This window comes from Typopeltis vanoorti, chromosome 15 (assembly GCF_054136105.1).
Source record: "Typopeltis vanoorti isolate ZY-2024b chromosome 15, IOZ_Tvanoo_1.0, whole genome shotgun sequence".
NCBI lineage: Eukaryota > Metazoa > Arthropoda > Arachnida > Uropygi > Thelyphonidae > Typopeltis > Typopeltis vanoorti.
This window is the reverse complement of record NC_143563.1, coordinates 7,170,501-7,188,955: the sequence shown is the minus strand read 5'-3', so window position 1 is coordinate 7,188,955 and position 18,455 is coordinate 7,170,501. Positions and strand designations below refer to the sequence as shown.

General features: G+C 34.7%; 1 protein-coding gene and 1 long non-coding RNA gene across 6 annotated transcripts in view; one reads left to right on the top strand and one right to left on the bottom strand.

The window, feature by feature from the left end:
• The window catches only part of LOC150098335 (uncharacterized), a 214,604-nt gene that overhangs the window by 176,995 nt on the left and 19,154 nt on the right, over positions 1-18,455 (top strand). The window lies entirely within an intron of this gene.
• LOC150098334 (centrosomal protein of 41 kDa-like) overlaps positions 5,266-18,455 on the bottom strand; it is a 188,136-nt gene continuing 174,946 nt past the window's right edge. For 2 of the 5 annotated variants that reach the window (XM_090405325.1, XM_090405326.1), the window contains one exon: positions 5,266-5,579. In XM_090405325.1, the coding sequence (XP_090261451.1) occupies positions 5,461-5,579 (119 nt within the window). In that variant the 3' untranslated portion in view covers positions 5,266-5,460. Of the gene's footprint in view, positions 5,580-11,299; positions 11,602-11,933; positions 11,987-18,455 lie in introns of all 5 variants that reach the window. The other 3 variants (XR_016549515.1, XM_090405327.1, XR_016549514.1) reach the window with 3 other exon arrangements.

Here is an 18,455-nt window from a genome sequence, read left to right as displayed (position 1 = left end):
CAGTTCCTTCCTCTATACCAGTGTTTCCCAAACTTATGGATGGCAAGGCCCCATTTGGAAAAAGTTAAAATATTTCACGGCCCCCATCGGGAAAAAAATCGTAATATAGACATATTTGATTATAATATTTATTGTATTTATATTCAATACATTTTATATTCGAGATTTTGCGTTTGTAATCTTTTTTTGTGTTTCTTATCAATACCTTTGAAATGAAACTTATATAAATAAGCATATATTTATTAATATTCATTCATCGCCGAAATACGCAAGAAGCAAAATTTGAAACCAACATCAATGTGTGATTTTTTCCATTAAAATATAAAAAAGAACAAAAAAGAAATAATAAATAATAAAAATTAAATACGCTTCTTTTCAGATTAAAAAAATATCTACTTAGTCTTAAACATTTTAAATTTGTTTTCATTATTTCACGGCCCGCCCTCAACAAAACTTACGGCCCCTAAGAGGGCCGCAGCCCACAGTTTGGGAAGCGCTCCTCTATACTACCGTACTAGAAATTGTGATTTGTTCTTGCGGGCGAAGTCAAAATCGAAGTTTGATTATTAATATATAAATATTACTAATATTTTATTGTTAATCTAATTACACAGTTTAATGGCCAGTAAAACAATATCCGCAATAAGCCAAATACCGACTTCGAAAGCTGTAGATAAAATTAAAACTAACTATATAAAAAAAAAATGGATGTAATCAGCATTTTGTATACTGAATCTGCAGTGAATAGAAAACTCAGTAATAATAATAGTATCTTAACTGTATATAGAAGCGTTCTTTTTCCGGAAACTAAGGTTTTTCATCCCTCGTACAAGCAAATCGGTTACAAAATACAATTGATGGCAGCAGCTATAATAAATTTAGTTTAATCCTTTATCCAAGTGTGAGCAAACAAAGTTTGCACCTGAAGATATCTTCAGGACTGGGGTAAGGTAGTACAACACCGGGAAACTCGTAGCAAAGGTGGACCAAGCTAACATCACTTCCAAGTATCTCCCATAATGCAAAACACATCTCCTTGCAGATATGTATATGTATAACGTTATGCATTAAGGGGAGGGCCACTACCCAGACTAGTTTCGACCTTTATTGAGGTCTCGTCAGTGGGAGCCAGGCCCAGAAGTGGAGATACCAGGCAATAGCAATGGCGAGGTCATTTATACCTATAGGAGTTAATGCATAATGTTATATATCCGCAAGGAGATGTGTTTTGCATTATGGGAGATACTTGGAAGTGATGTTAGCTTGGTCCACCTTTGCTACGAGTTTCCCGGTGTTGTACTACCTTACCCCAGTCCTGAAGATATCTTCAGGTGCAAACTTTGTTTGCTTACACTTGGATAAAGGATTAAACTAAATTTATTATACTCTAACCAAGTGTAAAATAAACTTTCGACATCTTTCTCTAAATCCAGAGTAATTTAATAAAAAGGTGGCACACCTTTTGGCAACTCCTATAGGTATAGATGACCTCGCCATTGCTTCTGCCTGGTATCTCCACTTCTGGGCCTGGCTCCCACTGAAGAGACCTCAATAAAGGTCGAAACTAGTCTGGGTAGTGGCCCTTCCCTTAATGCATAATGCTATACATATCTGCAAGGAGATGTGTTTTGCATTATCGGAGATACTTAGAAGTGATGTTAGCTTGGTCCACCTTTGCTACGAGTCGCCCGGTGTTGTACTACCTTACCCCAGTCCTGAAGACATTTTCAGGCGCAAACTTTGTTTGCTCACACTTGGATAAAGGATTAAACTCAATTTATAGTCTAACCAAGTGTAAAATAAACTTTCAACATGATGGTAGTAGCGATTGTGTGGTTGGTGTATAATAAACAATTGAGTTGCCAATTTCTTCTATGGTTGTTCATGACATGTCATGGTGGATAGTTCCCACTCTTCAGATTTTCCAATTATTATAGAATACTCTAATATGCTGTGCTTCCACTTGCATTCCTTCTAAAATACTATACCTTTACCACTTTTTTTACTAATCTCAAATTCCATTCCATTCCATTCCTCTTTCCATCTGATAAATCTTGTTCTAGTGAAATGATTTAAGCTTCAAGTCTTCTGTAATAAATGTATTAAACAATAATTTCCTTGTTAATCTCTAATAAGATAAGGACAACATGTGAATTTATATGGCACCAAAACACTTTGATCTTCTTTAAGTGACTTACACTTATGGTAATGCCTTTTAAAGACATTATTCATCTATACAACTCTGAATACGATATAAAAATCCAAAATTTACCCATTCTTAGAACACTATCAGTGATGGTGCATCAAAAATTTCCCTAAAATGTTGGTCCTATCCAAAAGAAGGAATTTCACTTAATACCAGATTATCCTTTCCCAATTATTTTCTCATACTTGTTCTACCTTTTCTATAGGTAATTTCATGGGTACTGCTCCATGAAACTGGCGACTATCATTCCTCCAAAAAACATGAGCAACTGCTGGTCTTTATCCATACAAAATTCAGTTATAAAATTACTGAATGAGGCTACTTAAAAAAAAAATAAATATATATATATATATATATATATATTATGGCCAGATCATTTTTTTTATCATATCAATAAGTTATCCACTACCTGCCACTGACATTGCAGGAACGGCTCAGCTTGCTGGTGTTTATGTAATGCACCTGTGCCATTTATTACTGCACTGAACTATGCATGTACATAAAAGTATTCACTGATAAATGCCTATAAGCTTATATAACTTCAAAAAATAAAGATTTAACATTATCTATAATGAGGATTCATAGATGGGGGCAGAATACTTTCAATAACAATTTTATTATAGCTAAGGTCGATTGGTAGAGCCTCTGCTACTAATGGCTCACAATAAAAATTAAACAAGTACCAGGCTTTTAATATCTTTGGTAAATTCGTAGCTAAGTCTTTTATAGTGACAATCAGGGCCGTAATTACACTTTTCCCAAGGATAGCAGGATCACCCAAGGCACCCTAGTGCCTTGGGTCCCACCAGGACCCCAGTGGGGCCTAGTGCTCTAGGACCTCTCCTTATTGTTTGGAGCCCTTAAATTGGCCCTAATTTTCTGGGGCCCAGCTAGAGCCTCGCATGCCTGTGCATAAGTACAGCCCTGGTGACAATTTCGATAATCAATAAAATATCTTGCCATTCACGATGCCATGCAATTGCTCCAATACAAATTGTTCCTATGCCTTTGTTCATAGGGATCTTAGCTAAAAAAAATCTTGCCAAGTTACTTGAGTTCAGTTTCAAAGGCTGTGTCGTTCGAACAACTAGCCTTATCTCTGTGCATAAGTGTTTTGAGAATGCCACATTATTGGGATGGGAGATGGTATGATTGCTTATGTAAAGTAATTCCCACATGTGAGGATTTTCTATAAACAGGAAAGGATAATGAACCATTTGATAATCATGTCACTAGTGTCTAGAAAGTGGGATACAGATGTTTCTTTTTTTATGGCAAAGGATGTTGGCTGTTTAAAAGCATTAAAAATGTATCTAACATGTCAATGCCACAAAGTTAAATAGCAAAACAATGAAAAATAACTGGTAAATCTGAATTGTTTGGAAAATTTGTAGGTGGGACTGCCTATGCCGTCAACTATTGGACAAAGGGAAAGGTATTAGGTTCATACAGATTATAACAGAAAAACTGAGCAATCTTCTTAAGGACTCCTCTACATATCAGATTATAAACTGCGATCTTACCAAATCTCAAAAGAAAAGTATAAATTATTTTTTTTTAAAAAGTTACATCTTGGCCTAAAAGGCATTATCAAAAAGCTAAAACCCTACCATCCCAAATCACCTCAGATATATAAGGTCCCCAAAATTCACAAACCAAATACTCTGCTCATTCAACAGTTAATAGCATGGACAGTCCCACTTACAACTTATCATATAATTAGTAAAATCACTTCCCTCTCCCTTACTCACAGGTAACTTGTCTTCTTTTATTAAAAATTCTATTCACTTTAAAACCATTCCATCCCTTAATATTCAAGGTACATCTGAAAAAGATAGCTGAAGTTCTCTACAAACATATAATCTCTATGCTGCTTTCAAACCACATATACATTCAGGTAACTTCATCCATTCTCCCAAGGATTAGACAATCTTCTTTCACAACCTGGAGTGTATAAAGTACCTTGTAGCTGAAGCTTAGCCAGCATTCTATAGATTTGCAGATCTGTTAACATCTGCCTTGAAGAACACAAAAATTACATTCACAACCATCTGCACAGCAAGTCAGGACTGGCAGACTATGCTCTGAATATTCCTTTACACTGAATTCAGTGAAAGAAGAGGTTAACTGTGCTGCTGCTGCACAGAAATCGTTATAGCCATTTTTAGAATCAGCTATGAAGCACTTTTCTAACTTCAACAAATATGCCTGAATTAATTTTCCAAAGATAATTCTAATATACTACATTTAGCCTAACTTCTCTGAATTAACACTTATCTGGCCCCTAAACAGTGCCTTGTTAGGACATTAGTTCCTTTTCAGTAACAATATGAACTTTTTCTACAGCATACTGAGCGTGTATGAGATTTAGTGAAATATGAACTTATAAATTAATTACTATTCAAATTAAGTGGATATTGAATCCAACATTATATAGAAACTTACCGGATATGGAAACTACAGGAGTTTCATGCCGATAATACAATAAAATAAAAGGGACAATAAAAGTTTCAGCGGATACAAGCATATGCCAACCTTTCATGACAGGGCAACTCCTAGTAGAGATGGAGCAAGCTCCGATCACTGTCATTAGTATTTTCCCATAATGTAAAACACATCTCCCAGGAGATGTATGATGTTATACATTATGGGGGGAGGTCACTTAGCTAGGTTAGATAGGGGAAGGCCTTTACTACAAGTTGCCCTGTCATGAAAGGTTGGCGTACGCTTGTATCTGCCAAAACTTTTATAGTCTATATATTCGGCATGAAACTCTTGTTTTTATATTTGGCTAAGAAATAATGTTGGATTCAATATCCACTCAATTTGAATAATTTTGCATTGCAGAAGTGAAGCCTTTTGGCTCTCTTTTTCAGTAATTAATTACTATTTTTATATCTGGTGTTGTTTTATACAGGGAAGCACTATTATGAATAAACAGCACCTAAGCCTATCTATAAGCAATAAAATGGTTGTTGAGAGTATGCTTGGCAATATGTGATCTAATATATCCTATTAAATTTTGAACTGATACTTATTTAACAGTAACCACAAAAAAATGAAGAGGATAAAACAAAGTGTAAAACCATTTTAATTCCATCAAAAAATAAAACTTTTACAGATCTAAAATAATCTTAATTTAGTATATGCTATATACATCAATAAGTTAGATAAAAGCTTTACTACAAAAAACACTACGCTCAGTGTGCTGAATAGCTTTCCATAATGAAGCATCTGACAATGATCAAGCTCAATCATTTCCATGGTGGAGTTTTGGTTGTTCTACTTATACGTGTCTTACATTTACTTTGGACAGATAAATTAATTGCTGCATTTGTGGCACTGTTTGTTGAAGACAATGAGGAACTTTGTCCTAAAAAGAAAAATATTTCATACATTGTATGTAACCAAAGCATGGCTAATGGAAAATTTTCTTATAACAGAATACATTTAGGATTGCGAAATCATGGATAAAAAAAAAAGAATATCAATATCTCCTGGTCAAATAACAAATGTACACTTTATTAGACATCAACAAAATCACAGTTGCTATTGAAATTACATCATTAAATAATCAAATTCAAGATAAAAGTAATATCTCCTGGTCAAATAACAAATGTACACTTTATTAGACATCAAACAAAATCACAGTTGCTATTGAAATTACATCATTAAATAATCAAATTCAAGATAAAAGTAAACACTGAATAGTCCAAAGTATGACTAATCAGAATGGTAAAGTGAATTCAGTGACTACTCGTAGCTATTAATGAATGTAAATTTCAAAATGAGGTGTACTAAGAATAATCAAAAATGACTTCTTTAGAAGATGCAAATGAAATTTATAAGCTGCAAAGGTACTATAACATAAGCCTCATACTAGGGAACTGCAATGACTGGTTTTGTGTGTTGTTTACAAAAGAGAACAAGATTCAAATCTTATCTTTGATGAGAGGAACTTCATTAGACCCTTTTCAAGTAAGGCTAAGTAAAATAAGATTTCTCTCTCTCACTATCTTTGGTTTTTCTAACAATTAACATGCAAAACAGCCTATGAACATTCACAATTAGATGCTAATAAGACTGTTAGCTGTACTTGATGACATAGCACCACCTGTTTCAAAGGGAGTTATCAACAGTTTTGGGTACATTCTCAAGTCTTGCACTGGACCAGGTTCCAAAGGAGTGGAAAGAGGACAAAACTGTTATGCTTCATAAGGAAGGTGAAGGCTTCCTTATTCACCTTCAGAGGTGAATAAGGAAGGCTTCAAATTATAGGCCAATCTGTGTGTATCTTGAGTCGCGGTTAAAATGTTAGAGAAGTCAGTCAGGACAAGATACAGAATTAGGATGACAACAGTAGATTCTTTTTGATGGTCAGCATGGGCTTGATAAAGGAAGATCATGTTTCAACTTATTATAACAAAGTGACAAATGCACTGGATAAGGGTGATACATACACAGTGTTATATTTAGATTCTGAAAAGAACTTTGATAAATTGCATCATGACAAGATGATAATGGATGGGATGGGATTGGATAGTAGATTAGTAAACTGGACTGGAGAATGACTGTCTGATAAGTATAAGGAAGTTGTGTGTAGAAGAATCATTATCCCCAAAAAAGGGGGCAAGTACTGGTAGGACCATTATTGTTTAACTTGTATGTTAGTGATAATGGGAAAAGTTTTAAAATTTGGGAAGCAAAGATGAGATGTGGAGCTTATAAGTGATAGGAACATCATAGAGGAAATCAATAAGGATTTTTAAGCGGAATCAAAACAGAACTTGTTCCTCCTCCCTCAGAATGTTAGGGTTCTTCTACAAATGCCAAAACACAAATATTGTTACAAATGTTGTGTTCTTCTCCTTCATTCTTACAAGAGCTTCTTACTCTCAAAACTTTAATGGAATTAAATGGCTCTAACAGATAACTGATTCTTAGATTCCTAAACCAAAGGATAATTCAAAAGAATGCAGGGCTCCAATCCCATATATTTCTGGGGGTCTCTGAAACAAACTCTTGAAGAAGTTTCACCTTATACTCACATTCCTATCAACAAGTAAAGTATATCTCCTACCATCTATAAAAGATATACACATTAGCCTCTGTCTCTAGCTGGCATTTACCAGATAATTTACTCGAATATAACTCGCACTTTTTTCCCAAAATTAAAAAATCATGGTGTGCGATATATGGGGGAATTTTCGGAAGCTAAACTTTCTCAGATAAAAATTAAATGGACGTTTATAATTAAATCCTTAGTATTCATTATAATTTATAACTGCTCACATTATTTATAAAATGAATGCATTGAAATTTTAATTATCAACGTTATTTATGCGATCGGCCATGCACCTTTATCACGTGATGTTTGAATCTTTTGCAAGAATGCTTCCATAATTAAATTAATTATTTCTGGAGAAATCATGTTCCAAGCTCTCAAAATCTAGTTGCAACAGTTCTTAATCTTAATTTCCCCAACCCCACCCTGCGCAATCCAAGATCGAGTAGAAGTCAATGCTTTTACTCATGACTTCCTCTGCTGGTTGCCTCCATCTCTATGCATATGATTGGTGTGGTAACAAAAGATTGCGTGACTCAACGACAAAGGCAAACCAACGACTGTTGAGTTGAAATGCTAATTCTCTTCAACTAAATTCCAAAATATCTGAAACTGCCATAACAACATTCACTATCTATTTCTTAAAGTTTTAAACTTGTTTCATGTGCAAACTATATGTGAAACATTTAAATTTCTTTTTTTGTAAAGTAAAATCAGGGATTCAAGATATACACGAGGGCGAGTCATATTCGAGTAAATACCTTGTGAATGTAACTGACACTTAATATCTTAAACCCCCAGAAGTCTGGTCTTGCACAACATACTGATACCAAGCACAGTATCCTTTGAAATGAAGCTTCCCCTTTCTCCATAGAAGCAGATTTAAATATGAACATCTCTTCAAGAAAGTTTTGAAGCTCTTTTATACTGGCCTAATTGAATCAGAATAATTGCCCTCTCTTCCCTGAAACTTTGGGAGATTCCCATCCTATGTAAATGTCAGAAATAAAAAATAAATAAAAAAATATATATATATATATATCAGGAAAAAAAAACCAGCTAACGCCTTTTTATTCCCGTATACGGGGAGTAGGCGAGGCCATTTAGCCTTATCTAACTTTTGGAGACTGAGTGGGCAGTTCAATCTCCACTGGTACCAATCAGAGATATATAAATAAAAAAAAAAATAAAAAAAAAAATATATATATATATATATATATATATATGCATGCAACTATTTCATTAAATAAACAGAAGTTGTCCTGTATGCTGCCTCTTTGAATTGCTTGTTTGTTCTGTACACACATGATGTACTGTTAGTTTCCTTACAAAATATTTATGATACTTTCATTAAAGTGGTTAATCACTGTGCCTAATGTGTTTGTTCTCTTGATTGCAATGTCACATGTTCTATTAAAAAGTAAAATGTTGGGTCTTTTATTTCACACTCAAAGTAAAGAAAATATGTATTTCTTGTCATGCAAGTGATATGCTGATGCTTGACGTGTTAACAACCCACATTCATGAGTGCACTTCTTTTACTGCCTAATTTTTAAGTGTGAAATAATTAAAAAGTGAACAAATTAGAGACTCAAAGAAGTCTCAGGGCCAACAAGAGCTCTTAACGTGCCAAGTCTCAATTATGGTATTCACTGACTGAGATGAGACATGTTCAAATCATTGTTCCATGCATTTCAAAAGTATTACTACAATCCTTGAGTCACAACAGCTGCAAAAGGACAACTAAGCGACAATAATTTACAATTTTAGGATTATTGCTAATTTATGGCCGAAACCTATGAAAAGTACATATGTCAGTAAAAATAAATAAAAGTTAATGATCAGTATTATCAAGAACTTTCTTGATAATGACCATGTAACAGAAGACCTTATAAAGATTATCCTCTAGTATATCTTGTTTTCATATCCAATAATTTTAAGTCTGATTAATTTTTCCTCACCTGCCAACCCAAAGAAAAATCCCAAGTGTTATTATTATACTTATGGATTCTGACAAATGTTTTCAAATTTTTTAGATAATACAGTATGCAATTAAATCACAGAAAAGTGAGAACTTAAGAAAAATGACAGTTATATAGAATCCAGTATTACTGAACAAGATCAAACTATTATTCAAGATAAAATGCTGACCTAAATTAAGGGCATGCAATGTATACCATTAATTTACTAAGAAAATATTCAGCTTTAGAATAACTTATAGAAAAGTACAAGGTAGCCACCTAGTCCTGTTATTTCTATGAGAAACTGGTAAATAATTTTTTTTTAAATGTGTTTCCCACCCAAGAAGGTAGTAAATCTATAATACATTTATACTACAGGTGGGCTAAGTTCCCGCCCCAATATTTATTTATTTTTTACAGTCAGGTTGGCTGGTCGATTTGAATTTGTTGAGTCCCCCTAATTAGGGGTTTCAGGCAATTAATGCAGCTGGCTTGCCACTCCTCTGCTGCACCCTCAAGGGTGAGTATTTTTGTCTGCAGATATGCATGTTCACAGGACCTGTTTGACTGCTTTAAGGGAAGAAAAATCTGAGTTTACATAAGGAAAAACCTCCATCTCCATATGAGACCAGCTACACATTTAATTGAAAAGCCTTGATAAAGGCTCTTTCCATCATAGATGGGATCTGAATCCAGGACTTTCCAACGAAAGGACTTCATCAAAACCAAATGAGCTATGGCTTTCAAAAAAAACTTTGCAATACTTCAAAACTGTGTTAAAAAATATGTAGTAGTCTGGTAAGTCCCAGGTAGATAATTCTTGAACAAACATATAGTGATATGGATTCAATTTTAGGTCAATTTTCATGTTTTTGCATTATCAACCAGATGATTCCATGTTGTAATGCTTCTTCAATGATTTATTTAGTGATCTCACAACAGGTTTCTCAACTAATCTGCATTCTCGTCTTTTTTGTTGAATGTTTACCACTTCTTAGTTTATTTTTTACACTTGTGGTGCTGAAACGTTTCTTCTCCCATCACAAGAGCATCTGTTTTAATATTTAATAGAGGATCCTGCTTATAATACTGCTGGAAATCAGCTTGCAACCCTTTCACTTTCCTTCTTTCACCTTATTATTATTATACAGGCCTTCTCCATGGAGTGAAAGCACTCACTATGAGAGACCCAGACTAATCATTATTCACATGATTAGTGTGAATAATGTACCTGTCATACCTCTCCTTAAACTTATTCACTGTTGAATAAGTTTAAGTCCTTAAACATTCCACTCATTCACCACTCTCCAAGCAAAGAACCTAATCCACACACCTTTACTAATTACACTCTTACACAACTTCCAGGGGTGACTCCTTGTTCTCTCCCTACTCTTCATATATTGAAAAAATTCTTTTATATCAATCTTGTAGAATTTCTTTAGTAACTTCTAAGTTTATATCATGTACCCTCCCCTTTCTGCTCTGCCTGTCAACTAAACTGTGAAACCCACACCACCTTCAGTCAATCCGGATAGGGAGCATTCCACAGACCTTTTACCAGCTTGGTCACTCATCTCTGAATCCTCTTCATCACCTCCTGATTTCCAAGAAACCCGGGTGATCAAATCTGTGTGCAGCAGAATCACAGCCTTAAACAGAGAGATAATATCTTTACTTGTCAATGTGTTCTTCAACATTCAAGTAATTCTTTGAGCTATTTTAATAATTTCTTTCTTTCCTTACCATACATCCAGCAATAATAATAAAATGCTCTCCAGTAGTGTAATTTCTCCGATCAGCCACTGTAAAACTTGAAAATAAAAATATTTAATACTGGGAAAGCTGTCACTTTCACAAGGAATTAGAACAAATCAAATGATTTATATTTACCAATTTCCTAGGGTTGTGGCCACCCTGTACATTCAACTCAAAGTTAATAGCATGCTATTTCTGTAAGAAAAGACTACTCTTAATATTTCATTACACACAGACATTTTAAGAATAATTTTGAATTACAAGTCAGAACATGACATTTATTGCTCAAAAGCATGCAAGTTAGTAACATACCATAAAAGTTAGTCTAGAGTGTTCCAGTTCAAGAGCTTGGTTTCTAACTGGACGGATCACCAAATATTGTCATCTACGACACAAGGACTTTGGTGCATATGAAGAACTAGAATACCATGCATAAATATGATGAAATTTCTGAAGATTGAATAATCATTTATTTTATTTTATTTTTCATCAAAAGGAATAAGTGCAGAAGAAAAGACTAAATCACTACAAAGGGCAAACAGCAGTTTAGGAAGTGCTGAATTTTCCCAAGTGAAGCTATAGCTGATGGAGATGCGACAGTGGACGTGCAGAACCTGCATTATATAAAAAGAGAAAATCATACATTTTTGTAAATCCTAAACACACACACACACACACACACACAAAAGAGAGAAAATGCACTGTGAATGAGAAAGTTTGTTTTTAAAAAATTTCTCACAAATCCTATTCTAGAAATAAAAAGACTGCTTTTATTTCTGATCAGTTAAATGATAATGAAAACATAGCAATTACCTGAATGAATTTAAGGTTATGAAAAATAATTATTATTCCAAGAAACATGAAAGCAAGTTTGTTACTGAAGTCAAATGTTAAACAATGATTCCAACAACAAATTAGCTTGACTATTTCTCAGAATGGGAATTACCTTTATATTTGCATATCCTTAGTCTTTTATTCAGCAATATTGCATAGAAGTCACTATGAAAATAAGTAAAAAATTTACTTTAGAAAATATCCAAGATATAGGTTTTACTTTGCTTTTAATTCAGTACATTCCGACATCCTCCCCCCTCCATTTTCTCTACCTCATTCCCTCTATTTATTATTATATAATTTAATATAGAAGAAGTGTATATCTTCTGTCCAATCATAACTTCTTAGAATGCAGAGGATAATTTCTTTATTAATTTCTTCCTAATCCAACAAAGAATAAAAGTTTTCTATTTTATTATTCCTTAGGTCTCTAATTTAATTAGTTCTTACATTTCTGTCTTCAGATTAAACGTAACAATTTATTTATTAGATCACGATTCTCGCTCTTTTTCATTTTTCTTCAAATACCTATTTTAGTAATCTTTCACATATTATTTTTTTAAACAAAATGCCAGCCCTAGATTATCCTTAATCATATATTTTTGAATGGTTGTAATAATGAAATATAACGAAATAGTGTCTAAAAAATATTTTTGTATTTAATATTGTTATAAGCAGCACTTTTCTTTACTAAAGAATATTAAATACAGAAATTTTTTCAGACACTATTTCATTACAACAATCGTTACGTTATTTTTCCCCTCCTTTCCACAGTTCTATAGATCCATGGAAAATGAATTATCATGAGCACATGGAGGGTTAAAGTGACAATTCAAGTTAACATGAAATAATGTGTGGTATAATTGAAAGTTGAAAGTTTATTTTTCACTTGGTTAGAGTATAATAAAATTAGTTTAATCCTTTATCCAAGTGTGAGCAAACACAGTTTGCGCCTGAAGTATCTTCAGGACTAGGGTAAGGTGATACCACACCAGGGCAACTCGTTGCAAAGGTGGAGCATGTGGTATAATATCAATCACACTGAATAAATTACATTATTTTTAGAATTTAATTTTCAGTTTTACTGTTGTGTGTCCATCATGCGTTATCAAGTTAATTATGTTCAACATTCAATCTCCAAATTGGCATGATTTTATAACACCATGTTCTATTTTGTGTGCTGCTTTGTGAAACAACTTCCGATGCTTAACAGAAATACACCTGAAGCATCAAAAATAGAGGCAAGTGGTATACGATTTTCCACAAAAATGGAAAATCATACACCACATAGATAACATTTGTCCAATGCTCACACTGACATATTTACAGCAAGAATGATAAATTAAATACATATACTGTTTAATTAAATTGTTTACAGTATAAATGACAAAATACAAATTTTAATTACTGTATTCTCTGTTTGATTCTGGGACAACTTTTACCTTTCCATTGTGAACTTTTGTTACATAGATCTCGACTATAATACTTCCCTTCCACAGTAACACTATTTAGTATTATTTATTTTTCAGGCCTCCATTGAGTCAAAAGACTCATCTTGGGAGGTCTTTCCTAAGAAACACAAAGTCTATCAAGACTCATCGAGGGGAGGTCCCCCCCGAGAAACATAAAGTCTATCATACCACTCCTTAAACTCATTTACCGTTCTTGCTCTCACCACTCCTCACCCTCTTGCAAACAGTTTCACTTCTTCCCACTGTTCAACCAAGCGAAAGAACTCCCCAGTGTCAACCCTGTAACCACCTCTCAACAGTTTAAAAGTCTCAATCATATCACCTCTCCTTCTTCTATCCACCAAACTCTGCAGTCCACATTCTCTCAACCAATCCTCATAACTAACATGGTACAGTCCTGCAACCATCTTTGTTATCCCCCTTCAAATCCTGGGGACCAAATCTGAGAACAATAGTCTAAGTGTGGTCTGATCAGAGACTTATACAACGGAATGAAAACCCTTTTATCTCTAGGTCAGTGTCCTTCTCATTATTGCAGCAATCCTCTGTGTTACCTTCACTACCTTTGCAACATGTCCCTTAAATTTCAGGTTTCTATCAATCATCAACCCCAGATCTCGTCTCCCCTACTTCCTCCAGTATAACTCTTTCCATAGAGTATGCAGTTCCCATTGATGTTTCCCAAACCTCAAGAACTTATATTTTGCTGCATTAAACCGACACCCCCATTCATTTGCCCATCTATCTAGCTTCTTCAAATCCTCTTGCAGAGCTACCACATCTGCATTATTACTAATAATCCTTTCCAGCTTCGCATCATCCGCAAACAACTGAATATCCCCTTGCAATCCACTGACAATGTCATTGATATAAAGGTTAAACAATATAGGTCCCAGTACTGAGCCCTGTGGAACCGCACTTGTAACCCTCTGCCTCCTTGAAATTGTCCTACCATACACAACTCTCTGATACCTATCGGACAGCCAATCCTGAATCCAGTTGACCAATCTGACATCCAGACCCATGTGCTGCAACTTAAATATCAGCTTATCATGTGGCACCCTGTCAAATGCTTTCGCTAAGAAAATTGCAGTATATGTCTTTCCCTCATCTAATGTTCTTGTAACTTTATTATAAAAGGCTAGCATATTGCTAAAACAAGAGCGCCCCTTCACAAATCCATGTTGACTCTCACGGATCTGCCCAATGCTGTATACGGTCCCTCACTACTTTCTCCAAGATCTTAACAATACTACCGATGACATGCAAACTGGCCTATAATTAGACACCTCCAGTCTGCTACTACCCTTATGCAATGGCACTATCTTACCTTCCTTCCATTCCACTGGCACCTTTCCTGCAGCCAGACTTTCATTGAAAATCCAGGTCAAAGGCACTGTCAGTTCCCTAGCACATTCTCTCAAAACTCATGGTGAAATACCATCCAGATTATTCAGTATTTGAAACACACTCTCCTCCTGTACCTCTAAACCTCAAACCTGCCCTATCCCTCTAGTATTAAAACTGACTCCTCCAGGAAGAAATACTCCAATAAAGTGTTCATTGAACAATTCCACTATGTCCTCTGCATCAGTCACTCTATTCCCATTTTTATCCTGCAATATCATTCTTCCACAGTCATTTCTCCTCCTACTGGCCACCTAGCTAAAAAATTCCCTAGGATTTTCTTTGGATCTTAGGGCAAATCTCCTCTCATATTCCAGTTTCGCCTTCCTTACCATACTAGTCACTCACCTGGCCTGTGTCTTATATTCTTCATGCATCTTCTCTTCACTCTTCCATAGCCTCTTTTTCACATGCAATTCCTGCTTAATATTGTTTGTCATCCACTTTACTCCAAATTGTGTCCTCTTCTTCACTCGTGGTATACAACTTACCATTGCTGCTAACAAATATTCTTTCACAATTTCCCACGCACTAACGATATCCCGGCCTTCCAATTTCTCCCTCAATGAAACTTCCCAAAGTTCATGTCTTAGACTATTATAATCTCCTGCCTTATAATTCCACATACGTTCCCATCTTTTTGATACTCCTGCATGTCTATTCATTTTCCAAGTCAAAACCATATGGTCACTCTCTCCAACTGGTGGAAGAGATGTCATCTCAGTTATTATCAACTCTTCTGATGCTATAACCAAATCCAAAACTCTTGAACCTCTTGTTCCCCCGATTACATGTTGCCCAAGACATTTGTCCCTCAAGAATTCTAGAAATTCCAGCTCCTGAGTCTGTAGCAACCCCACTAAATATCCTGTCTTGCCCACCTCTACCTCACACCATATGCTTTCAAAATCATTAGTGTCACTGCCTTCCAAAGCCTCCACTCTTAGAGGACATAGGTCATCACTTATCATAAGCAGTACTCCACCACCACGCTTTCCCTTCATATCCTGCCGAAAAATGCTGTACCCAGCGATACAGTCATCGACTGTATCCAGCTGTAAATGATGTACCCAGCAACTTCTATTCCTGTTATTATATCCTCTTCTGTCAACCATGTCTCAGTGATCCCAATAATTTTTGGCCAGGCTGATGATATCTGCACCACCAATTCCTCTCCCTTATTCCAGATACTCCTGGCATTAGAATAAAGCATATAAATGCCGTTGTTTCTATACCCAGCATTATCCCTTCTAGACTCCACTGGGCTCAATGTTACCTGATGTTGTCCCCCATCTCCCAAGTACCCATTCCCACAAGAGGCCACCCCTGCTACAATCCTCCCTGGGACACACTGACTTGTTCAGAACAGCAATCTCTCCAGATGCCTACCTCCTTCCTCATTCAAATGTAAGCGGTCTCTCGTATACAATTCCTCTCTGTCCTCAAATGCACTCCAAGCATCCACATATTCCAGTCCTCTCTAGTCACACATTCTAGCTATTATGTCATTCAATATTACCGCTCTTCTATTCAGCTCATCATTATCATACCTAGGCAACACGCACACTATCTTTCCTCTCTCTGTCTTTTTCTGTACGGCTTCAAGCAAAAATCTCATATCTCTCGCTGGCCGACTTACATTACCACTCAAGTCATTTGTTCCTACCATCACAGTCATCTCATCCACCCTTTCACTTCTCTTAATTGCCATAGCCACTCAAAATAATGTGTGGTATAACATCGATCACACTGAATAAACATGTTTAGACTTTAATTTTCAGTTTTACTGTTGTGTGTCCATCATGCATTATCAAGTTAATTATGTTCAACATTCAATCTCCGAATTGGCATAATTTTATACCAATATGTTCTATTTTGTGTGCTGCTTTGTGAAACAACTTCTGATGCTTAACAGAAATACACCTGAAGCATCAAAAATAGTGGCAAATGGTATACGATTTTCCACAAAAGTGGAAAATCGTATACCACATAGATAATGTATTTGTTATCTATGGAAGGATTATTTCTTTTTCAACATAAGATAAGCTTACTTAAACAGCTGCTACTATGCCAGCTTACCTAATTCTGTTATTTGATTCTTTGTCAAATTTTCCATATTTACTAAAAATTGCACCTAAGCAGATAAAATGTGTTATCCATTCTGTTGAGACATATTATTAAGAAAAACAATGATATTTTGTTTCCCTGCCAATTTTCATTCTGAATTTGTTACAGAAGTCTTGGAGAATTGTGGAAGACTTCAAAGCTGATGTCTTCCACAATTCTCCAAGATTTCAAAGGATAACATCATCACACAACAAAAAACTGTTTTACATCTCCTTGTTTCAATATCTGTTTTAACACCACTTTCCTTAATAAGGAGAGGCTTACATAGATTAAAAATATCAGTGAAGATAACATGCTACCTTGCATTATACCATTTAACTTCTGTCATTTCATTTCTAGCTGATATTAGGTAATACATTCACACTGGACATTGCACAAATTATATTGATATGTACTCACCAAGGGGCCAGCATATGACATTCTAGTTTGTCATCTGGCAGAAAACAAATCATTGTGTGTGTTTTGTAGAAAACCCACATCTACGTAAAAATTATAAGATTTATTGCTTTCAGGATGACAAGTAACCAATAATTAAGGGCATTTCTATAATTGGTCAGTATGTTTAAATTTTCTAAGAGGTATAGGTAATTACATTTCGACCTGCATTACTCAGATGAGAAACTATCTGCACATGACTGGCACATCTAAGGAAAAGAATAGTCATGAATGGAAACAGATCTGTTACAAATAAATAAATATTCAATTTATAGCTGTGGTATTATGGGTGCTGCAATAAATTACTATAACAGGGAACAAATTACGTCATCTTGATTTATGAAGAGCTTTGGTTAAAAAAAAAAAGGGATGGGGGAAGAAACAGTATAGTGAAGAAATGCCACCAACACAGTGCACAGATGCATGCAAAAAAGCATGTAACAGAAAATGCAGTAAAATATCTAAAAACCTATTTCAAAATAATGGATAAAGGGACATTTTGCTAAGCATTTTTGATGACCTCATATCTATCCCTTCTTTTCTTTAATACCAAAAGAAAATACTTTCTATTTTGGGTTTATTTCCAAAAAAAGTCTGGCATCCTAAAAGATTAGATAGCCTTATTTTGTTTTTGGAAATCACTTGAGGTAAAAAAAAAAAAAGGTGAAATAAAGAATTGTGATGCTTTATGCAAAATCTACATTTTTAAACTGGTGATATATCCAGAGACTTTATTTGAGACTGAAGTATATGAGATATTTTATATTACAGGATCCTGAATTTTCTCCTGTAAATGATATGAAAAAGTACTTGATTAATTTATGAAATGAATGATGATTGTGGTTTACTGTATAATGTTTCATTTAATTTAATTTTGATGACTGAAGGGAAATAAGAACCTAAACTATACATTACATAAACAGTAATATTTGGCACTAGCAAGTTCAAAGTACTGACTGATAATTTGAATGCATATTCAAATTATCATTCAAAATAGCATTGTAAATTATTATAATTGTCATGTTGTGATATTGTCTCAAGATTTGTTTTGTTTATTATAGAAGGTAAACTGTGTAAGTGTAGAAACTAGGCATTCATTCTGTGAAGTAATTTTTTACTTAGATTTTGAATTAATAATGAACAAAATTTAATTTAGAACAAATGGTTAATTTCTTTAAAACATGGACACAAGC